This window comes from Stegostoma tigrinum, chromosome 5 (assembly GCF_030684315.1).
Source record: "Stegostoma tigrinum isolate sSteTig4 chromosome 5, sSteTig4.hap1, whole genome shotgun sequence".
NCBI classification, from domain to species: domain Eukaryota; kingdom Metazoa; phylum Chordata; class Chondrichthyes; order Orectolobiformes; family Stegostomatidae; genus Stegostoma; species Stegostoma tigrinum.
The window spans coordinates 95436484-95461234 of NC_081358.1; the positions used below are offsets into that span (position 1 = coordinate 95436484).

Below are 24751 nucleotides of genomic sequence, written 5' to 3' on the forward strand. Positions count from 1 at the left end.
TTACAGGTGAATTGTTCCAATCCAGGCAATATCCTGGTTACCATCCTCTACACTGTCTCCAGTGCAATCACATCCTGTCTATAGTATTATGATCAGACTGCGCACAATACTCCAGCTGTCACCTAACATCTTGTACAGCTCCATTGTAACCTGTCCTCTCTCTGTAATCCATACAGTAAAGGTTGACTCACATTGTTCTATGTGTTCTAGAACTGCTAGTCATGGTTTGATAGAAATGATTGACTTACTGGGCAAGTGTATAGGGTAGCTATGAGCTGACCACATGAATATGGGCACCGGTTTCATATACAGGCTGGACTGGTGGAAGGATGGCACATGAACCATATGGGCTTCTAGTGACAAGCCAACAAATACACGGTCACTTTACTTCATAAGCAATCACTCAAACCAAGACGAGAAAAAAATTAGAATGCAATTTCCAACCAGCTGGGATTTTATCTGTCCCTCTGAATTACCAATCAAGTAATATCACTGTTACACTATTCTTCCCAAGACTCTACTTGCTTTTGGAGAGATAATGCCAGTAAGGTCCATGTGATTAAACCATGAATGATTTACCAATAAGTGAAAGCATCACTAAATTATACTGTCATCACATGCAATGCAACCCTTTCTGAAGTAACTTCAAGCTTGAGGTTTTACTTGGGTTATAATCACTCACCGTTATTACAAGGCCCTCTCTCCCATTACCTGTATTATTTTCAGGCAGGTCAGTTTCTGCTCCATTGTCTCTATGCGGACCATCAGCCGAGTTAAACTGAGCACATGGTTCGAGTCGCACAATCCGTCACCATTCTCTAGGAATGCCTCTAGTTCTTCATCCACCTGACAATTGAGGGGAAAGAGAAGCTAGACCACATGGCTTGGCTATTACAAAACAGAGAAAATAGGGACAGGAGTAGGCCATTTGGTCCTTTGAATCTGTTCAGCCATTAAATGTGAGCCTGATCATCCTACTCATACCCTGTTCCTGCTTTCCCCCCCACACCCTTTGATCTGTTTATCTCTAAGAACTATACTTATCACCTTCCTGAAAACATTCAATGTTTTCACTTCAATCGCTTTCTATGCGGAGTAGTTTACAGGCTCACCAATTTCTAGGTAAATGTCTACCTCTTGTACGGCGACTGTGACCCCCTGGTTCGGGACTCCCAGGTCAGTGGGAACATCCTTCAAGTGTTGACTGCATCTAGTCCTGTTAGAATTGTATAGATTTCTATGAGACTCTCCTCCCCTTTTACCCAGCTTTCTGTCACCTATAAACCTGAGATATTATGTTTAGTTCCCTCATCTAAATCATTAATATTTACTTTGAATAGTTGGGAGTCCAAATACTGATCCATGCGGTAAACCCACTAGTTGCAGACTGCCACTCCCCCCCGGGGGGGGGGGGGGGGGGGGAGGGAAGAGGAAACGAGAGAGAGGGGGAGAGAGAGGGAGGAGGAGAAAACAGTTTATTCATAGTTTTTATTTCCTGTCTGTCAGCCATCAACTTCAGCACACAACCAATCTCGTGTGCTTTAAATTTATATGCTATTCTCATATAAGATCCAATGAGAAGCCTTTTAAAACTCAAGTAAATCACATCCACTGACTCCCCATTATCAACTCTATTTGTTACATCTTTGAAAAATTCTATCAGTGATAATGGGAACTGCAGATGCTGGAGATTCCAAGATAATAAAATGTGAGGCTGGATGAACACAGCAGGCCAAGCAGCATCTCAGGAGCACAAAAGCTGACGTTTCGGGCCTAGACCCTTCATCAGAGAGGGGGATGGGGGGAGGGAACTGGAATAAATAGGGAGAGAGGGGGAGGCGGACCAAAGATGGAGAGTAAAGAAGATAGGTGGAGAGAGTGTAGGTGGGGAGGTAGGGAGGGGAGAGGTCAGTCCAGGGAAGACGGACAGGTCAAGGAGGTGGGATGAGGTTAGTAGGTAGCTGGGGGTGCGGCTTGGGGTGGGAGGAAGGGATGGGTGAGAGGAAGAACCGGTTAGGGAGGCAGAGACAGGTTGGACTGGTTTTGGGATGCAGTGGGTGGGGGGGGAAGAGCTGGGCTGGTTGTGTGGTGCAGTGGGGGGGAGGGGATGAACTGGGCTGGCTTAGGGATGCAGTGGGGGAAGGGGAGATTTTGAAACTGGTGAAGTCCACATTGATACCATATGGCTGCAGGGTTCCCAGGCGGAATATGAGTTGCTGTTCCTGCAACCTTCGGGTGGCATCACTGTGGCAGTGCAGGAGGCCCATGATGGACATGTCATCAAGAGAATGGGAGGGGGAGTGGAACCTCTTTGTAGGTTACGTGGAACAGTCCCTCTTCCGCACCTACACAGGCCCCAAACCCCACCTCTTCCTCCGGTACATTGATGACTGTATCGGCGCCGCCTCTTGCTCCCCAGAGGAGCTCGAACAGTTCATCCACTTCACCAACACCTTCCACCCCAACCTTCAGTTCACCTGGGCCATCTCCAGCACATCCCTCACCTTCCTGGACCTCTCAGTCTCCATCTCAGGCAACCAGCTTGTAACTGATGTCCATTTCAAGCCCACCGACTCCCACAGCTACCTAGAATACACCTCCTCCCACCCACCCTCCTGCAAAAATTCCATCCCCTATTCCCAATTCCTCCGCCTCCGCCGCATCTGCTCCCACGATAAGACATTCCACTCCCGCACATCCCAGATGTCCAAGTTCTTTAAGGACCGCAACTTTCCCCCCACGGTGATCGAGAACGCCCTTGACCGCGTCTCCCGCATTTCCCGCGACACATCCCTCACACCCCGCCCCCGCCACAACCGCCCCAAGAGGATCCCCCTCGTTCTCACACACCACCCTACCAACCTCCGGATACAACGCATTATCCTCCGACACTTCCGCCATTTACAATCCGACCCCACCACCCAAGACATTTTTCCATCCCCTCCCCTGTCTGCTTTCCGGAGAGACCACTCTCTCCGTGACTCCCTTGTTCGCTCCACACTGCCCTCCAACCCCACCACACCCGGCACCTTCCCCTGCAACCGCAGGAAATGCTACACTTGTCCCCACACCTCCTCCCTCACCCCCATCCCAGGCCCCAAGATGACATTCCACATTAAGCAGAGGTTCACCTGCACATCTGCCAATGTGGTATACTGCATCCACTGTACCCGGTGTGGCTTCCTCTACATTGGGGAAACCAAGCGGAGGCTTGGGGACCGCTTTGCAGAACACCTCCGCTCAGTTCGCAACAAACAACTGCACCTCCCAGTCGCAAACCATTTCCACTCCCCCTCCCATTCTCTTGATGACATGTCCATCATGGGCCTCCTGCACTGCCACAATGATGCCACCCGAAGGTTGCAGGAACAGCAACTCATATTCCGCCTGGGAACCCTGCAGCCCAATGGTATCAATGTGGACTTCACCAGTTTCAAAATCTCCCCTTCCCCCACAGCATCCCTAAGCCAGCCCAGTTCATCCCCTCCCCCCACTGCACTACACAACCAGCCCAGCTCTTCCCCCCCCCCACCCACTGCATCCCAAAACCAGTCCAACCTGTCTCTGCCTCCCTAACCGGTTCTTCCTCTCACCCATCCCTTCCTCCCACCCCAAGCCGCACCCCCAGCTACCTACTAACCTCATCCCACCTCCTTGACCTGTCCGTCTTCCCTGGACTGACCTATCCCCTCCCTACCTCCCCACCCACACCTTCTCCACCTATCTTCTTTACTCTCCATCTTCGGTCCGCCTCCCCCTCTCTCCCTATTTATTCCAGTTCCCTCCCCCCATCCCCCTCTCTGATGAAGGGTCTAGGCCCGAAACGTCAGCTTTTGTGCTCCTGAGATGCTGCTTGGCCTGCTGTGTTCATCCAGCCTCACACTTGAAAAATTCTAGTAGATTTACAAGCATGATGTCCCTTTCGCAACTTTCATCTGGCTGTGCCTATGATGGAGGGTAACCAGGGAGAGAAAAGAAAGCTGCAATTAAACGTGGTATAAATCACGCAGCAGGTTGATTAATGTGATTCTCACAGAGTCTTTCTTTCGGGACCGATCCTTGTCCTTTAACTTAACCTTCCCTCCAGCAGCCCGGATGCTGACACGGTTCTCACCACCCAGGTACCCGCGACAATTTGCAGACCCACAGAAGCATTTCTGAGCCTCTTTCCTGCAGTTGAAAAAGAAAAATACCAATCAGCAACATGTTTAGCGTCAAACCCCAGCTAAGGAACAGGACACAACCCAGCTAATTAATCTATCGCACCTTCAGGGTTAAGGCAAACATCAAGGAAGAAAACTACAACTTACATAACACCTTAACATAATCAAACATCTCAAGATGCATCATGGAATGTTACAAAACAAAATACGATATCTGGTCGTAAGAAATAATTACAACTGAGATGCACAAGAGACTAGAATTAGTGTGTAGATAACTCAGATAGTTGTGTGGCTGGAGCAAGGGGCAGGGGCATGGGGGGGATCGAAATCAAAGATGAGAATTTACTAATGGTGGAATTGCTTAACTGTGAGCCAATGGAGGTGAATGAACACAAGGATGACAAGAGAAGTGCACTTGGAGGGAGTTAAGGCATAGGAGCACATTTTGGGATGACATTAAATTTATGGGCTGTCGAACATGGGAAATTGTCCAGGAGTGGAATGGATTAGTCAAAGAGACGCAACACAATCATGGTTGAAGGTTTCAGCAGTGAGTGAGCTGAAGCTATTTAGTAATGTAATGAAGGTGGAAGCAGGCAGTCCTAAATGAATGGGGCAGTTCTTTGATTGAAAGCTCATCCAGGAGTCAATTATGACACCAAAGTTGGGATCATTCTGGTTCACCCTCAGCCAGGGAGCCGAAGATTATGGTTCCTTCTTCCCAATACAGGGGCCCCCCCAAGTTGCTAAATGTCTGAATTATGAACCCTTGTAATTCTGAACCCAAAAAGGGATGTAGTTTTGAAGATTCAACAAATGATCGCTTCTTGTACTTATGAATTCTATTTTATATTTCCGTGCATTATGTTTTGACTTGTGTACAAATGACTTGCGAATGGACTCCATTCACAACCTGGTAGTGAATAAGAGGACATTTCTCCTTATTCAGTGTTGAACATCTCACTAAGCAGTCTGATAATTTAGTCAAGGAAGAGGAGGTACTGGAGTCATTTAGGTACATGTGGAAATCAATGTGTTGAGGTGAGAAATAGGAGGGACTGATCCTTGGGAAAACCTGAGACGATGATGTGGGTACAGGAAGAGAAGCTGTTAGAATAATTCTATAGCTACACTTAAGTAAGAATGGAACCATGTGAGTGTGGTATTACCCACACTGAAAGGACAAGGCTGTTAGTGAAAAAGCATGAGACGATGGTGTGGTCAATGTATCGAAGGCCACAGAGAAGTTAAGGATGAGGAGTGAAAGTTTAACTCTTGTCACAGTAAGACTGAATGCCGTTTGTGGCTTTGGTAAAAGCTGTTTCAGTACTACTGCATATAGAAATCTGACCAGAGAGATTCAGATGCCAAGGTCCAGCAACATCAGCTAACACAGAGACCAGACGGGTAGGTCCACAGATTCCAGGGAATAGGGTTAAGGAAGGAGGCAAGGAGGTAGTCTCATGGTCATGACCCAAGTTCAGGATTGTGTGTGTGTGGGTTGGGGGGGGGGGGGGGGGGGGGGGGAGAGGATTGAGTATATACACATTGACAGTGGCGGGGGGGGTGGTGAGAGAATGGATTTTACAGGAACTGGCAGACAAATGGCTGAAGCAGCTGATCACATCATCACAATCTTAGTGAGAAAGAAGAAGTGACAGTGAAAGAGACATGGGGAAAGGGTTTTAGGCAACTAACACTGACTGTAGAATAGTGTGCCAGCGTGAAATTATAATATAACCATCATTGATGAAACTTTGATATAACCAAATGGCATTCTAGGCAATTTCAAAGCTCGCTGTGAGACTTTGTTGTATGGCTACAGTCACATATCGGGCCAGATTTACTTCCATGAGGATTTTAGTAAACAAATTGGAATTCTGCTACAATGTGCTAATGTTATGGTGACATGACTACCATGATGTGACTTGAACTCCCAATCTCAGGATTACAGCCCAGTAACATTACTGCTACACTTAATGAAAGGCCGAACTCCTCCACATAGCCATGTTCCCATTGTCAGTCATATCTGAGGTACTTTTGGAGCTCTGGGCAGTGTGCTGTTCCAGAGTTTGGGCACATGATGTGTGTCCAGGCCAGATGGTGTGAGGATAACTTTAAGGTGATGCTATTCCCATGCATTTTGGTGGAGCGGTCCTTCTGGACAATGGCGGTTGACTGCTTGGAAGGAGCTTCTGAAAAGTCTTTGGTGAGTTGTGGCAGTGCACCCAATGTATTGCCTACATTGCAACACTGTGTGACAGTGGTGTTATGTCGTAAAAGGCAGTGTTAAAGACTACTGCACCAATGGAGTTTAAAAAAAAACAGGCATTTCAGTTGTACAAACAGCCCTGTTAGATATCTCTTACCCGTATCTCTGAAACTGGTAATCGAAGGTTAGCTCTGTCCCAGCTGGAACCGTCTTAGTTGTGAAAAATCCAACACGTAGTTGCCCGTTTACTGTCCACTGGAAAGAACACAGATACCAGGAAGTGTAATATCAAAGAGCTTTTATACTACAAGAAAATACACACAAAGAACAAGGCTGTCAGTTTGGCTTTCATTTCTGAGTCAGGAGAATAGGACAGGTGAGTCATAGTGGAGCAAATAAACATGCAGGCAACTCAGAAGTTTGGAAATGACATCAAACTTATGAAGAACGGAATGCAGGAGGTCAGCCTGAAGTGAACGGGAATAGTCAAATCCAGAGCTTGAAAATGCTAGCTCTGTGGAGCTGAGAAAAGGGCAAAGTAGGATGCTGCTACAGAGGTGGTCTTAGGAGATATGAACATGAGGCTGGAGGGTCACATCAGGATCAACGGTGACACTGAAGTTGCAAACGTTGGCAGGGAGAAGGACACCAGTAACCAGGGAATAAACAGTGAGGACAACAGCATTGATAGACCCAATATTTAATTGTAGGGGCAGGCAATAAGTGCTGACTGAGTCAGTGATGCCCGCATCCCATGAGTACATTACAGCAGTGGGAACATTCTAGAAGTTAGGTGATCAGTATTTAGTGGGAATAGGATTGAATGAATAGGAGGTGGAGCTCATGGACAAGATGTACTCAAACAGAGCACAAAGGAAGAGCAGAGACAAACTAGAAAAAGATGCTAATTGACAGCAAGGGTTGGGGGGAAACGGTGAAGCTCTCAATAAAGTTTAGCTGGATTGGCCACTGAAGGCAGAGCCGTGGTGGAGGCTGTTAACCAGATACACAAAGAAGTCCATTACTTGCTCACATTTCTTGTTGGAGGAGAGGTCAAAGGAGCAGGAAAGATGAGTTTTAGAAGACAATTTGCAGATGAAAGAAGCTAACAGTTATATTTGCAATCTAGGATGATCCTGGAATAGTGAGTCGCTCAAACGGACAATAGTAGGACTCAAAAAAGCAGAAGAGAGATCATGCACGTGACAGAGTTTTAGACTACAAGATTATAAAATAGGCAGGAACAGGAGTAGGTTGTTCAACTCCCGAGCTTGCTCTGCCATTCAACAGGGTCGTCGCTGATCTGACATTGCTCACATACACTTTCCTGAGTTTCCTCATAACTCTAGATTCCCCTACAGATCAAGAATGTCACCTTAAATATACACAAGGACTCTGCTCCCACAGTCCATGGTGGTAAGGAGTTCCAAATACACTCAAGCCTTTGAGAAAATAAATTCCTCCTCATCTCAGTTTCAGAATAAAAGGGTTCCAATTTAAAACTATGTCCTCTGGTCCGAGACTCCATGTTTCAATGAGATCACTTCTCATCCTTCTAAACTCCAGTGAGTTTACTCTTTGGTCATCAGACAATGCCTCCATTCCAGGCATCATCCTTGTGAACCTCCTCTGAACTGTCTCCAGTGAAATGATATCTTTCCTTAAATAAGGGGACCAAAACTGCACACATTACTCCAGATGTAGTCTCACCAGCTCCTCCCCAAGTTTCAAGATTGCTAGATTCTTATACTTCAACCCTCTTGAAATAAGGGCGACAGTCTATCAACCTTCTTCATTACCTGCTGAATCTGTGCGTTATCTTTTGGTTTCATGCACAAGTATCCCCAAGTCACTTTGTCCTGCAACTTTTCTCAATTCAAATAATAGTATTCTTTTGTGATCCCTTGCAAAATGAAAAACTTCACATTATCCCACATTATATGCCAGTTGCCAACCTTTTGCTCATTCACTTATCTGATAAATATCTTTCTGTCAGCTGTTTGTATCCCTCCCATAACCTGCCTTTCCACCTATTTTGAATCATTTGCAAATATGGCTATAGTACATTTGCTTCCTTTCTCCACGTGATTAAGATATTTTGTAAACTGCCATGGTTCCAGCATTAATTCCCGTGGAACCCCACTGGCTACAGGCTGTCAATCTGGAAAAGAACCTCTTATCCATACTGTGTTTCCTGCTCATTAGCCAATTCTTTCTACATGCCAATACTCTACCTCCAACACCACTGGCTCTTATTTGATGATTTAACCTTTTGTGAGGTACCTTGCTGAATGCCTTCTGGGAGAGCAAATACAACACATCTTAGTGGTTTCCCTCTATCTATTCTGGTTGAGAGACTGTCAAAAGACTCTGTCAAAACAGTAGGATATAATTTCTCTTTCATGAAGCCATGCTTGGTCTGTTTGATATTTCTATGAATTTCGAATTGGACTGCTTTTACTTCCTTAACAATTGACTCCAACATTTTTCTGACAATGGATGTTAGGCTATTTGGTCTGTAGTTAGCCAGTTCTTGACTCCCTTTCTGAAATGATGTGTCACATCAGGAGCTCACTAGCCTAGCCCTCTGGTAATTCTCCAGAATGCAAGATTTTTGGAAAATTACAACCAATGCATCTACTATTTCTGTAACTACTTCCTTAGTTTGGTTTTTCTAATATTACTTCTTGAGCAAATATAAAGATGAGAACGTAACGTGAAAATTGCGAAGGATTCAGACAGTTAAATGTGTGAACAACATCATGGTAGATGAAAGATAATGTGGAGAAAATGTGAAGTTACCTACTTTGGTAGGCAAAGTAGCATGTTATGTAAAAGCAAAATACTCTGGTTGCCGGAAATCTGAAATTAAAAACACTAAGTTTTAGAGAAACTCAGCAGGCCCAACAGCATCAGTGGAGAGTGAAACAGAATTAACGCTCAGTCCTGTAGGGCTTTGCTTCCGAAAGCCACCTTATTTAAATGGTGAAAAACCTGAAAATGCTGGCATTAAGACAGACCTTTGCACACAAATCACAGAGTTGACATGCAACTAGAGCAAACAGAAGTAAATATTCTACTCTGATCCTTTTGTAACAAAGCCATAAGACTGAGGAGAACGCATACACTGTGTAAAGCCTTGGTGTGACAATTTTTATATCAATTAGTAAAATTTTAGGCTCCTTACCTAAGGAGGGACTTTCTTGCCTCAAGAGTGAGTGCAATAGAGGGTGATTACTAATATGAGGAGATTGATTTATGAGGAGAGTTTGAGTAAATAAGGCCTCTTTTCTGCAGTGTTGAAATGCGATCTCAGTGAAGTCTTAAAATTTTGAAATGGTTGCTTCCGTAAGTGTGGGTAGTCTAGAACTAGGGGGAAAAGGAGGAATAGAAATTTCATCAAGCACATTACAAATCTTTGAACCATTTTAATCCCAAACAGCCACAGATGCAGAGTTGTTGAGTAAATTCAAAGCACCAATCAGTAGACTTGTAGATGGAAAGATCATATAGTGCTGACGGGTAGAAGTGAAGAAAGGAGACGATTTTAGCGAATAGTAGAGCATGCCTGAGGATTAAGTGGCAGCCTTCTGCTGTTCTGATCATCTTAAATAGAATGGATAATATATGGTGGTTATGTCATACCTATGACGAGGGACATACATAATAAACAAAGACCAGGAGTTGGAGCTCAGGCTTGCATCTCATCAAATGTGAACAAGGTCAAGTGTAGCATCTCAAATGTTATCAATTAAGCCAGTGCAAAACAAGAATCTGTTTAATATCTTCCTGATCTCACAGGGAGAGAGAAAGACAGACAGAGAGGAGGAAGAAGGACATTCAAATCAGCAACAAGTTTGTACTGGAGAAGTTGACGGGGTTGACAGAAAGGTGCGAGAGAGAGTTGGGGCGGCAAGAAGAAATGGGTAGGGGCTGGGGGTGGGGGGGCGTGCAGGAAAGAGAAGGGAGGATGGGAAGTGGAGGGGAGAGAGAGGGAAGGAAAGAAAAAGGAGGGGAAGGGTTGGTAACAAAGGAAGAGGAACAAAAGAAGGGAGAAGTAAAGGGGCAGAGATAGATACAAGACAGGGAGCAAGGGAAGGAGCATGAGAGAGGCAAGTTATTATCACGACAATTGCTTTGGACTTCCATTCTCACCTTCTGAGTTTCACAGTTCGGCTCACAGCTGTGGTTCATGAAGCGTGAACAATTTCCTTTCAGAGTAGCATCTATGATCTAGTGAAAAGAAAAAGGAAAGCAAAAAACCATAACTTATTCTCATAAATAGAAACCACTACTTGTTCTCCAAACCACAAGCAAGCAGCTGCTTATTTTACACCAGCACAAATTAAGATTCTGGCTGATCGAAAGTTAACCTTCAAATCAGGCCGGTATGCCTGGTGCTGCCCCATTAATATTCATATCTGTTGCACTGAGTGTTGAGACAAGATACCTGGTGTTAAAGATCTCCATGTGTCCTGGTTAACATTCTGCCCGCAACCAATGAAGTGTTAGATAGTGTTGATTAGATTCGCTCACTGTAGACTGCAGCATTTCTAGACCCCACTCACTCCATTTGATTCACCTTGGGCAATGAACCTTTCTTTGATATGATGTCCCAATCTGTAGTTCCAAGCAACTGCAAAGAGGGTGACAGCAGATGTAGGAGAAGCACATACAACTGACCTGTATTCAGCATGAAGCTGAAACCCCATTTGGCAGCTGGTCAGTCCACATTTAGGGCTAGCTTTCCATTAGGAGATGCCTGAATTTTCAGCTCAGAGATATGTATTTACAGTTATACCTTCCTTTTAAGCCAGTGTATGGGAGCAAGCAGGCAATATGGACCATAGAGCTGACGTGATCTGCAAAGTTTAAGGCACCCCACATGCAGCCAACTAGGCATGTGACTGATGAACAGAAATAAGTCCCTCCTGACTGTTAACATTTTACTCACACAGGGTGTTAGTTGACGTGTTTGAGAGTGCTTTTTTGAAACTTCTTAGGTCGCTCAATCCTTTGCGTATAGGAAGTTGGGAAGTCATGTTGAGGTTGTACAGGACATTGGTGAGGCCTCTTCTGAAATACTGTGTCCAGTTCTGGTCGCCCAGTTATAGGAAGGATATTATTAAGCTGGAGAAGGTTCAGAAGAGATTTACCAGGATGTTGCCAGATATGGAAAGTTTGAGTTATATAAAAAAAAAAGAGGCTGGATAGGTGGAACTTTTTCCACTGGAGCGTAGGAGATTGAGAGGCAACTTGTAGTAGCTTATAAAACAATGGGGGATATAGGTAGAGTAAATGGCAGTTGTTTTTCCCCTAGGACAGGGGACTTCAAGAATAAGGAGCACTTTTTAAGGTGAGAGGAGAGCGATTTAAAAAAGACGCAAGGGGCAAAGTTTTCACACAGAGGGTGGTTTGAGTGTGGAATAAACTTCCTGAGGAAGTGGTGGATGTAAGTATAATCACAATGTTTAAAAGGCATTTAGATAAAATACATGAACAGGAAAGGTTTAGAGGGATATGGGCCAGGGGCAGGCAGGCGGGACTAGTTTAGTTTGGGATTATGTTTGGCATGGACTAGTTGGAGCACGCTGTATGACTAGAACTCTATGACTTATGCACTGATCAATGTTAAATTGTGATTCCTTCATCATTGTTGGGTCAAATTCCTGGAAATTCCTGCCTGACAACACGGTAGGAATTCCTTCACAACACAGACCGCAAGTTTTCAATAGGACATTTCAGCCTTCTCAAGAGGGACTAGGAATAAGCAACAAATCTTGAACTTCCCAGCAACTCACATTGCAAGAATCAATTGACATAAAAGTGACTTTGCCTTGTTTCAAAATACGAACATTGACATGTGAACAGCTGCACTTTTTCCTTCCTTGAAAAGGACCTTGGTGAGCAATGCACTGATGTTTGATGCCACGTGGAATGGATGGGCTTGAGTTAACAACAGAGTGTCCAACCTCAAGGGAGGTGGTCACAGCAAGTAAACAAGCCCCAAGTAAAAAGGTGTGGCAGAGAGGGGTCAAGAAATAAAGGGCACAGTGTTTTGCAGAAGAAACAAATAAAAGGTGAGATCTAACATTTTACACAGTAAGTGGCTTATGTTTGGAATGAGCTGCCTGGAAGTTTGGAGGAGGCAGGTTCAACTGAAGTGTTCATGAGGGCATTAGTTTCCATGTAAATAATGATCTATCTGTGGGATTACGGGAAAAGCTGACAGCATGTGGCCTGAAATGCGATTTCAGCTTGGTTCACAGCTGGGGCAGGACAGAATAGTTTTAAAGATGATGATGGCACATTCGGAGGGCGTCTTTTACAAGCTCAGCACATCCCAAAGTACTTTACAGCCAATTAGGAACCTTTGAAGCAATGCCTCTGCAGTAATGTAGAGTGAGACAGTGACCTAGTGGAAACATCACAGGACTGGCAATCTAGAGGCTAAGCTAAAGTTTTAGAGACACAGGCTCATGGCAGTGGCGATATTTAAATTGTCTTTACTTGGTCAGGCTTTCATGTGAACTCAGACCCACAGCAAGGTGGTTGATTCTCAACTGCCCTGTGAAGTGGTCAGGTCAGACACAGTCAGTTGAAGCAACCAGCTACAGGTTCGAGAATAGAATACTGCGGTTCACAAAGGTGGCTCACCACACCTTCTGAAGGGCAATTAGGGATGGACAGTAAATGCTGGCACAGCTAGAGATAAGTCCATTCCAGGAAATAAATCAAAATTCAGCCAATTCTCACATAGCAAGATCTCATGTGCACAAAACAACTGATCCGATCATGGCCACGGAACCAGAGCAGGGAGACAGAGGACTGTGGCGATGGGAGGTGGCGGCCTAGTGGTATTATTGCCAGACTGTTTTGGAACTCTGGCTTCAAATGCCACCATGGCAGATAGCAGAATTTGAATTCAACAAAAAAAATCTGGAATTGAGAATCTAACAATGACAACAACCATTGTTGATTGCTGGGGAGATCTATCTGGTTCACTAATGGCTTTGAGGGAGGGCAAGTACCTGGTCTGGCCTACAGGTGGCTCCAGACCCACAGCAATGTAGTTGACTCAAAGTGCCCTCTGGACAATCAGGGATGGGCAATAAATATGGGTCTAGCTAGAGATGCCCACATCCCATGAATGGATTAAAAAAAAAATCAAAAGACAGAAAGAAAGAAGAAAAAGTGGAAGGCCAAAAAAAAGAAACCACAATGCAAGCTAAAGCCATGATAACTAATAAAGTTAAAAAGACAAGTCTAAAGGCTTTGTGTCTTAATCTCTGTAGCATTTGCAATAAAGTAGATGAATTAGCAGTGCAAATAGATATAAACATTAAGATATAGTAGCGGTTACAGAGATATAAATTGCAAGGTAACCAAAGATGGGAACTGAACATTCAGGATTTCATTATTTGGGAAGGACAGATTTAAAGGGAAAGGAAATTGGGTAGCATCATTACTTAAAAATCAATGCAGTAGTGACGAAGGGTATTGGCTCGGAAAACGCACTGGGGTTGTCTGTAGCTCCATAAACAGTAGCAGAGATGCAAGGGAAGGCACTGAACGAGAAGTCCGAGAGTATAACTGTAATCATGACAGATTTTAATTTACATTTAGATTTCACTGAACCAAGCAGCAATAATATTGTGCGGAGATGGATTTCCTGGTGTGTGTATGCAATTGATTTTTAGGCCAATATGTTGAAGGGCCAACCGGAGACCAGGCTATTTGTTACTGGGTACCGTGTAATGAGGATTAATTAATAACATTGCTGTGTGGGGTTCCTTGGGAAATAGCGACTACAATATGATTGAAGAATTATCAGATGGAGTGAAGTAGGAAAATTTACCTTTTTTTAAAAAAAAATTGGGGTCCCAAATCAGAATATAAATAAGTAGACTACATGGGTCATGCATTGCAAATTGGCAAGGGGGGGGATTGGGAAACCTCACAAAAATGATGGTGGTGGATAGGCAATGGCTAATACTTTAAACTCTCACGCATGAACGACCACTATTATTCATTCCTGGCTGGAAAGGTGGTTCAACAATACCTTACAAAATAAATTACAGCTCTTATTAGATCCAAAGTGGAGACCGAGAGGAGACCAGAAGAAGCAAAAAGCCCGAGTATTTTTGCATTCAACAAAAGGAGGGCAAAGATAGAGGATGAAAAGGATAATTGCAGAGAATGATTATCCACTATCTTGGCAGCTATTTTCTTAAACATCACAGGATGCAACCCATCACTTCCATGGATCACTGGGCTTTTAGCCCCATTGTGCTTTCTCTAGTGGTAGTTATCGTGTTTATTTTTTTCCCTTTTGCCGCTTGATTATTTAGGATTTTGGAATATTATTAGGGTTTTCTACCTTGAAGACTAACGTGAAGTATTTATTTAACTCCTCTGCCATTTCCTGGTTCTCCATTATTATTTCCAAGCCTCACTCCCTACGGGGCCTGTGATTTGCCCCTCACTTCCCTTTACATATTTTAAAAGAGCTCTTGGTGTCTGCCTCAATGTTACTTACAAGTCTTCACACAAAGTTAATTCTCTGTGTTTTTATATTATTGTTGCTTTGCTGATTTTTAACCAAAGGATTGGGAAAGTTTCATCACTAATCTCTGTTTGGCTAGGACAGTGGGAGAGTTGCCTTAATATCTTCAACATGGCATCATGGAATCATTTACATTCACCTGAGGGGACAGGCAGGGCCATAATTTCACTCCTTACCCAGAAGACAGCAACACTGGCAGTGTAGCACACCTTCAGCACTGCAACAAAACTGTCAGCCTAGACTTAAAGACAACAATCACATCTTGGACTCGTGACCCGGGGGCTTAACACACTCCAGAGACCGGAGTTCGTAAACAAGTCCGACACTTCAGGGGTCAGTGAGCCCACAAACAAAAATAATTTAAGAACAGCAGAAAAAGAATGGAGAGGGATTGGAGAATTACTGCCTTTTTAAAAAGCTCAGAAGAATTGTTGGGCCATTGAACCATCTGTGGTGGAATCAGAAAGCATACTGGCTTTTAAAACCAAAATGGCCAACACTAATTGGGGTCAAATGTAAAAGAGTGTGTTCAAGGAACTGAGGAAAGGTACCAATTGGTTAACTCCTTCAGCAAATCATATACATACTGGGCCAACACGAGACAGTGCAGGGGGAAATGTGAATCACAACAACACTGCCCAAGCTCACCTCATCATTCTTCAGTGCCATGAAGTAGTAATGGACGTTTTTGTTGCGGGCATACTCCTTAACTCTTGCCTTGAATTCCTTGTGATCCAGCACTTCCCCACAGTACTCCAGTACAAAACTATTCCTGTAAAGACATAGGTTTCTTTGTTATAACAGCATTTCACTTTACGAAGCACCTAATAACAACGTTAATTGCCTAACAGAGGAAAGACAGTGAAGAGGACAAAACCCAAGCTCCATTTGAACATTTAGCGATTAAAGAACGATAGGTTTTGGACGTAAGGGAAGTTGGAAGCCAGAGCGGAGATGGTTGTACTGTGTAAGCGAAGATCTGAATAGTTCAATCTGAACCTCACAGCTACTGGGGGCTAAAAGCTGTTGAGAACCAGGGGAAGGGCAGGGCAATGACTGGCTCTTTGTAAAAATTAAACCATTATATCAAACAGATATTTAACCAGTGAGTGAAGAGTGTGAGCTTTCTTGAATAGCCAAGAACTCAAACAACCACATAGAGTTATTGGGAGGAAGTCTGAACAGATCGTCACCATGAGGAGGCTGCAAGATCTCAGAACAATAAAACCCATGAGAGTGGGCTTATAAGAATTAGATCACTGACTTGACCATCTTGAGTTGCACCCTTTTTCTCAGGAAGATGTTCGGGAGCAGTGGGCAGGGGAGTTGTGATGGAGAAACTAGAATAATAAAAACTGGATGTCTATTGGGGAATGCAATGATGAAATCCACAAATAGTGGCTCATCTGCAACAGGTCAAGTGGCATGATTGCATGTCTAATTTTAGAATGCTTACCAATTTTCATTCTGATGAATGGTGTGTATTTGGCAGGCAATCATTTGGTAATGATCAACTTCAGATGAAGAGTGGGTTATTAACAACTGACAAAAAAAACTCAGGAGAATTGTATTCCTGCAAGAGGCAGCTCCATAAGTTATGATGGAATAAATTTGAAATGCTTCACTAATGCAAAGATAAATTTACTTCCACTCACACTGACAAGTCTTTATCTGTTCGCAGACCCCAACCTTTCCTTTCAGTGAGGATGACTTCCACATCAGCATACTGCCGTCTCTGGAACCTCCGGTTTGTACAGTACTCACCATGCAGACATCTCGATGAGCTGTGACAAGGCAACGACAACATCTAACATTACTGTTAAGTATTATGGTGATCTTCTTTAATACATTCAAATAGGGCCATTCAGCCTCGTCACAAGGGGGTCTGAATTGTTGGCCTTTACTTCTGGATCCAGTCACACATTAGAACACTGTTTGATCACCTACAGAACATACAACTGTATAGCACAGGAACGGGCCCTTCTGTCCATCATTTCTGTGCTGATCATGACAACATAATGTATTGGTCATTGTCTCAGATATGTCCAAGTTTTCAGAACGTGCAGGCTACTGCACACTTCTAGCCAGATTTTATGATTTTTCACTATTTATTATTTGCTACTATTTAAACTTTATTATCATAGTGTAGGTTAGATGGGCTTCAGATTGGTTTCACAGGTCAGCACAACATTGAGGCCGAAGAGCCTGTACTGCGCTGCAATGTTCTATGTTCTACTTATTTCACCGCTGACACAAGGTCATTCAGTTTACTGTCAATCTTAGTTTCATTCTACATCCCATTTAGATTCAAAATATCACCAGTCATCATACAGTCCTATTCAATCTTACATTGGTAATGCTCTACGTTGATGACCTTCCTTTACCTTGTCTGGTTGTCACACTCAACCTTTATTCACCATACGGTGTAAATAAATCGTCTCTATTGACTTTGCCATTAATAAGAATGTCTCTTTCAGACAACGTCTTCACCTCTCCCATAAGGCGATTACCAACAATTACTTTTGCTCAATCTGACTTCATCTGATGTCACTGAAGACCTCAGCTTTTCCTGTGACCCTGAGCAGAACTCCTAATCAGCATCATGGGAACTCAGATTCACGCAGTCATATAGCAGAGATCATTGTGCTACTGTCAGATTGCTGCAAACGTGATCCAATTGATCTCAGTCATGTATTTTGCTCCTTACATGCGGAACAAAAATCTCCTCCAGCACATCTCTTACGTTAGTTGGATACGCTAGTGATTCACAGACTCTGATTTCTTTATCTCATCTACATTTTAATGTGCACAACTACAGTAAACGTTCTTCTCAAATTTCTTCCCTTGATCCTCCCGAAGTTCCAAATTTGATGCCTAGGTAGAATCTGCTTCAACGCCACTTCGCAGGATCATAAACCACAATCTTCATCTCCCTCATACTTCAGCTCCTTAACAGACAATGTCTGTGTGATGAAATATCATAAAATATCAACATTACTGGGAACTTGGGGTCTGTACTGGAGGAAGATGGAATTTACTACGAACATAGAATCATACAGTGCAGAAAGCTGACAGTCTGCCTTATTTCTTCTCTCAGAATAAAGTAGGTAAACCAGTAGGTTATTTTGAACAGAACTTAAAGCATCATTTACAAGAAATCATTTACTTTTATCTAAATGACAATCAAGCCACCTGGGAGATAATTACTAAGACTCTGAAGTTTAAGACCTTCTGACAGAGTGGGAGGGTGCCAGAAGCTGGCTCATTCAGACACAGCAGCACAACAGCAGAGGTCTACAAGTAGTCAAGGCTAGGGAGAAGTTCTGAGATAATAAGGGGAAGAGAGCTTCAAAAGCAGAAGGTTGTGGACATATCAGGGAGGAATACATCTTACAAGGCTGTTGAAGATACAAGTTTAGGAATATTATATTCCCCCTCCCCTCACTTATCAGCTTTCCACAAGGACCATTCCCAGGTCCACTTCTCCTCCACTCCCAAAAGCTCCCCACAGCACCTTCCCCTGCAACTGCAGGAGGACTCACACCTGCCATTTAACTCCTGTGTCCTCAGTATCCAAGGGCCCAAACATACCTTCCAGGTGAAGCAGCACTTTACCTGTACTATTCGCTGCTCACATTGTGGTCTGCAATGTGGAAACAAGCATAGATTGGGTGACTGCTTCACAGAATACCTATGTTCTGTCATCAAAAAAGGCCCTGAGCTTCCAGTTGCTGAACTTCAACACACTAACATGTTCTCTAGCCAACATCTCTCTCAGACATGTTGCAGTGCTCCAGTGAAGCTGGAAGGAGGGCACTTCATTTTACACTTGGGAACTCTACAGCCTCCTTGGTTCAATATTGAGGTCAACAATCTTAGAACCTGCGGCACCTTCTCCCAAGTCCTTACGCACCAGGCCTTGTTATCACATGGTCTGCTTTTACACACAACCCATTGTTAGCCACTAATAGTTCCCATTAGTAGCTATTCATTCACATAGCCAGATCGTTATCAGCTGCTTTGTCTGTCTAATTGTTCTCTCTCTTTGGGATCTATCTCCACCTATCACTTATTCCATAACCCCCTTCCCCTATACTATCTTCTGTCTAAAAAAAACTATTTTCCTAGCTACGAGCAGTTCTGAAGAAGTCACTGAACCCTAAACATTAACTCTGATTTCTCTCCACAGATGCTGCCAGACCTGCTGAGCCTTCCGCCATTTCTGTTTTTGTTTTTAAAGAGTTCTTGTCTCATGTGATGTGTTTTTTAAAAAAAATCCTGTCATAAATTTGTAATTGTCTTTAAAAGTACATCAAAAGCAATTTGTGAATATGTTCAGTGACTGATGCCCATAGTAGACAAAAGGTAAAATTTATGATCTCCCAAGCCTGTATTAACATTGACCTTTCCAATATTATTGACAGTTGGGATCATAACAACTGGCATCTTCTAAAGTGACGTATTTTACTCCTGTTGACACTGCTGGTGCCTTACACAGAACACCGAGTTCTCAACAGACACAAAAAAACCAGTCTTGCAGATGGTGAACCCTCTTGGGCCCGTGTGGTTTCACCTTCTGCATCTGGTTAGTTTATTTTACTGCAATGACCATCAAAAAGTACCACAGAGACTCTAAAGGACTGAGGGATTAGGGATTATGAAAGATCATCCCGGTCCTTGGCCGCATCACAGGTCAATGGGAAGGCACTTACCATTCTATCATGAGTAACCTGTTGAGACAGTCTTCACCACATGCCAGCTCTCCTCGTTCTCGGTCTTCTCTGGATAATAAACATTCACATTGCATGCGCTTTATGTCACGGTGTGACTTACTTTTCTTCCTGTAAGTAGTAAATTTGTTTAATTAAGACATGGCTCAAGCCAAGCCAAACTTTGTGAATAAGCATTTTAATTACAGTAGTAAACAAGTGCTTTGAACAACAGACTATTTATCCTTAAAACTTAGCAGTAGGAACAGCCTGGAAGAGAGAGAGGGACAATTTAAATGCAAAGCACTGCGGAACAGACAGCACATCCATCCAAAGGACCAACAGCAGCCTATTCAAGCACTTATTATCTCTTTATCCTTTAATATCCTGACCAACGAAAATAACCTGAACATTTCAATCTGTCCAGCATTCACTGGTGAAGCCAGGGAAGCAAGTCAAAGCTAATACTGCAACCTAAAAAATATGAAATGCTAATATAGTGGAAATATACTGAGCTCAGCCAGCATCTGTGCACAGGAAGAGTAAGCCAATGATCAGACTGTCTTCACTTTAGCGTACTAGTCTAAATTTCTTGAATGCTGAACTTTTTATCCTGAGTTTGAAAATCTTGTCCATTGCTAAAAGCTACTTGATCTCTGCGAAGCCTTTCCTACCAGAAAAACCATTTGAAATACATCCTTCACATATTTGTGTCTTGCCCTCCAATTCTCTTCCTCTTTGCTGTATCTTCCATGGCTGTTTTCAAATACCTGTTCTTCTAATTCACTGACTACTGCTGCATTAATCTTTTCCAACTTCATGAAGTTTTAATGCACTGTATAAATTTTCTCTCCATCAGTCTCAATTGATACCTCTCTTGTCTCATTGCTGTCCTTGTTTCAACCCTCCTAACTTTTCCTTCTGTCACTTCCCTTTAAGTACAAAGGATGCAATCTGAAACAATACAATGACAAGTGGTTCAATCATTCATTGACAAGTCTGGCTGGACACATAAAACGTGAGTAGGCCCTGTTCAGCTTCATTGCTTTCAATTTCACTCCTAGTCTTTGATAAGGTCACTGTCAAAACTCACTTTGATAGCCACATCTCCTTCCCTCAGTGAAGTTCTCTAGTTCTAACTTATCCCAGGTGGATTCCAACTGAGATCCATCCTGTGGGTCCATCCAAGTGCACAAGTACGTCCATGGCCTACTGGGCTCCTCTGGCTGCTAGTCTTGGAGACAGACAGACACACAGCTCTCTCCAGGAGAACTGTTTCGTTCTGCCTCAAAACTTCCCTCCTCAACATGAGACAAATGCAAGGAAAAACAAAAAAAAACTTCTCTTCCTTTCAGATGTTAAGGAAAACAAGCTCTAACTCTGGGTACCAAGACCCATCCAGACCTTTCTTTCCCTTCACTACCCTCCAATCCTAGACCCTCTGCTAATCCCACCACTTGCTGGGTATAGACAACACTGTCTGATCTTCCCATCTGAGGGGGCATGATTTGTGCTTGGCAAAAGCCTAGTTTTATCTTATTACGTCTCCACTTTAATTTGGCCTTGGTATAATATTGAACTCATCTCTGTCATTTTCACACTTGTGCCCAATTCTTTGCCTTGGGGTCCTTCCCCTGACCAGCAGTCCCTTTCACCTCCCTCCACCATGACCCCATCCCTGGTCTCTGACCTGCTCTTGATCTTTTCTTTTGAGCGCTATTGGTATGACACAAGCAATCATATATTTTAAAAATCATCTCATTTGCCTAGCTCACCCTTTAGACACTCTGCCTAGACTCCCTCTGAATTTGCAGCACTCCATTCTCTCAGGTCTAACCCTGAAACGGTTATCAGATCAGTTTCAAAGGTGGCTTACTGTCTGGTGTAATGACCTCAATCTTGCAGAGACTGGGAGGCAACTCTCAGACACTTCTGAACTTCTACCTCCTTCCCAAAATCCATCTTTCACATTAAGGCTTCTGATGAGATTTTCCTCAACTTATGGATGTTCTTCTTCCACCACAGGTTGACACAGCCCTCAACCTTGTTTGACCCACTTCTCACATTCTGTTCTCATCCCTTCCTCCTCCCTCCCAGAACCACAATGGATTCACCTTGTTGCCAGTTTCCACGTCACCAGCCTCTTTAGTTAATGAGGCATCCTTTGCCATTTCTGCTACTCCTAGCATTCACACCTTGCCCTCCATTTCAGCATTCTGATGGATCTACTCCACAACTACGCCCAGTCATCTCCATGGCACCTGTCCATGCAATTGCAGGAGGAGCAACAATTGTCCTTTTAACCAACCCCCTCTCCTCACTGTCCAAGACCTGAAACACTCCTTCCAGGTCAAGCGGCAGTGGAATTTAACAATTTAACCCCATATTGACTATTCAGACTACTGTCCTCTCCAGTTCGGAAGGTGAAATGCAGGCTGGGTGACTGCTTCAAGGAACGCTATTGTTCAGTCTGCAAGCATGAGGCCAAGCTGTTAGCTGTCCATTATTTTAATTTGCCATTTTGTTCTCATTCTCACATTTTGTCCTTGGCCTGCTGCAGCTGAATGCACCCTAAAAGCTTCTTCTACTTTACAGCCTTCTGATCTCAAAATAGAGTCTAACAACTTCAGACCACAAACTCTACTCTCATTTTGATTTTGTGTTTTTTTCGTTGCATGCTGTTCTGGATCTTGCTCTTCATGTTTTTGCTTTAGACCAAGTTATTCATTATTTTGCTTTCAGCCCTAATCTGGACAAAAATCAGTCTATCTCAATCTTAAATATAACCTGGGACAAAGAATTCCAAAGATTCACAATCTTTCCAGTGAAGAAATTCATCCTCACGCTAGTGCCAAATGACTTGCTTCCTTATCCTGAGATTGTGTGCTACCTTGATCCAAATTACCCCAGCCAGAGGAAACAATCTCAATGGCTAGTCTAATTAGTTCACATACCATTTCCTTCACTAATTGCTTCCTGCACCTGAAACTAATGTAAGATAACAAGGTGTAGAGCTGGATCAACACAACACGCCAAGCAGCATCAGAGGAGCAGGAAAGCTGAAATTTTGGGCCGAAACCCTTTTTCAGAAATGGGGGAGGGGAAGGGGTTTCTGAAATAAATAGGGAGAGGTGGATAGAAGATAGATAGAGGAGAAGATAGGTGGAGAGGAGACAGACAGGTCAAAGAGGCGGGGATGGAGCCAGTAAAGGTGAGTGTAGGTGGGGAGGTAGGGAGGAGATAGGTCAATCCAGGGAGGGCAGGCAGGTCAAGGGGGCAGGACGAGGTTAGTCAGTAGGAGTTGGGGGTGGGAGGAAGGACAGGTTAGGGAGGCGGGGACAAGCGGGGCTGGTTTTGGGATGCGGTAGGGGGAGGGGAGATTTGGGAGCTTGTGAAGTCCACATTGATACGATTGGGCTGCAGGGTTCCCAAGTGGAATATATATTGCTGTTCCTGCAACCTTCAGGTAGCATCACTGTGGCACTGCAGGAGGCCCAGGATGGAAATGTCATCTGCAGAATGGGAAGAAGAGTTGAAATGGTTCGCTACTGGGAAGTGCAGTTGTTTAGTGCGAACCGAGCGTAGGTGTTCTGCAAAGCGGTCCCCAAGCCTCCGCTTGGTTTGCCCGATGCTGAGGAGGCCACAACAGGAACAGCGGATGCAGTACACCACATTAGCAGATGCGCAAGTGAACATCTCCACTCCACCTATCTTCTCCTCTAACCATCTTCGAGCTGCCTCCTCCCCCCCTCCCTATTTATTTCAGAACCTCCTTCCCCTCCCCCATTTCTGAAGAAGGGTCCAGGTCCCAAACATCAGCCTTCCTACTCCTCTGATGCTGCTTGCTCTGCTGTGTTCATCCAGCTCTACACCTGGTTTTCTCAGATTCCCTGGCATCTGCAGTTCCTACTATCATTGAAACTAATGTTTTGTGTTCCTGATGACAGCAGATCTAAGTGTCTCTGAACATCACCATTTATAAGTATCGTGCTTTTCAAAGTAATATTTTGCTTTCCCATTCTCCAAAGTACCTACCTCCCTACATCATACTGCAACTGCTGTCTTGTTGCCTACTCATTTATCCCATTTTTAAATATATATATATGTTCATATATGTTATATATTTGCATGCTTTGTATAATTTTGTTGTTATCTCATTAGCCAGTCAACAAGTTTCTTAGAAATCTACATTTCAATCTCTCCAATCAGGTTTTGTCTCTGCCACAGGATCAAGCCAGCTCTTAAAAATCACAAATGCCTTTCCATGTGATTGTGAGAAAGGTAAGTGTGCCCACATCATTCCTACAGCCTTTTTCATGGTTAGTCACACTATCCTCCTCTAATGCCTCTCTGCTGATGAGCTGGCCAAGATTGGTTCCAAACTTATCCATTTAGTCATACTCAAAATACTGCTTGCAATGGTTTTGCTTCCTGTTCCGTACAATTAACTCGGATGCCCTCTAAGCATTTACCTTAGATGTTCTCTTCCTTCTCAATAACCTGCTGCCCTGGGTGATATCCAAAAATAGTGCCAGTATTTACACGTATACTCGCAACATCCAGATCCATCTCACCGCTATCCCCAACTCTTTCAGTGTTGCTAAACCGAGACTGAATGCCCAAACAGATGAGCACAAATCTCATCAAATTCTATACTGAGAACACTGAAGTCATCATCTTCAATCCCTGGCACAAACTCTATTCTCCAACTACAAATTTCATCTCTCTCTCTGGTGATTAACCGAGTCTGAACCAGACCGTTTGCAACCTTCACACCAGAAGTGATGTCGAGATGAGACTCTGATCACATAGCTGGGTCATTGCTATGACTGCATGTTTTCTACCTTCATAATTACTCCACTCTGCTCCAGCTCGGCTCATCTGCTGAAATTTTTATTTCTGTATTTGTTACCAAAAGACTTTACTATTTTAATGCAATACAGATTGGTCTCCCAAATCCTACCTTCTAAACTCAAACTCTTTGCTGTATCCCTTCACACCAAGTGCCATTCTAGATTACCACTGACTTAAACTGGCCCTGCTGCCGTTTTAAAATTCTCATTCTGGTTTTCAAATTACTCAAGTGGCTTCAGTCCCCTTA

General features: G+C 43.7%; 1 protein-coding gene across 5 annotated transcripts in view; it reads right to left on the bottom strand.

Annotated features, from left to right (window-relative positions):
* The window catches only part of setd2 (SET domain containing 2, histone lysine methyltransferase), a 118122-nt gene that overhangs the window by 33090 nt on the left and 60281 nt on the right, over nucleotides 1-24751 (bottom strand). For all 5 annotated transcript variants that reach the window (XM_048528579.2, XM_048528578.2, XM_048528575.2 and 2 more), the window contains exons 5-11: nucleotides 19654-19782; nucleotides 16597-16725; nucleotides 15590-15713; nucleotides 10531-10608; nucleotides 6533-6630; nucleotides 4035-4170; nucleotides 712-846 (exon numbers count right to left, since the gene is read on the bottom strand). In XM_048528579.2, the coding sequence (XP_048384536.2) occupies nucleotides 712-846; nucleotides 4035-4170; nucleotides 6533-6630; nucleotides 10531-10608; nucleotides 15590-15713; nucleotides 16597-16725; nucleotides 19654-19782 (829 nt within the window). The remainder of the gene's footprint in view (nucleotides 1-711; nucleotides 847-4034; nucleotides 4171-6532; nucleotides 6631-10530; nucleotides 10609-15589; nucleotides 15714-16596; nucleotides 16726-19653; nucleotides 19783-24751) is intronic.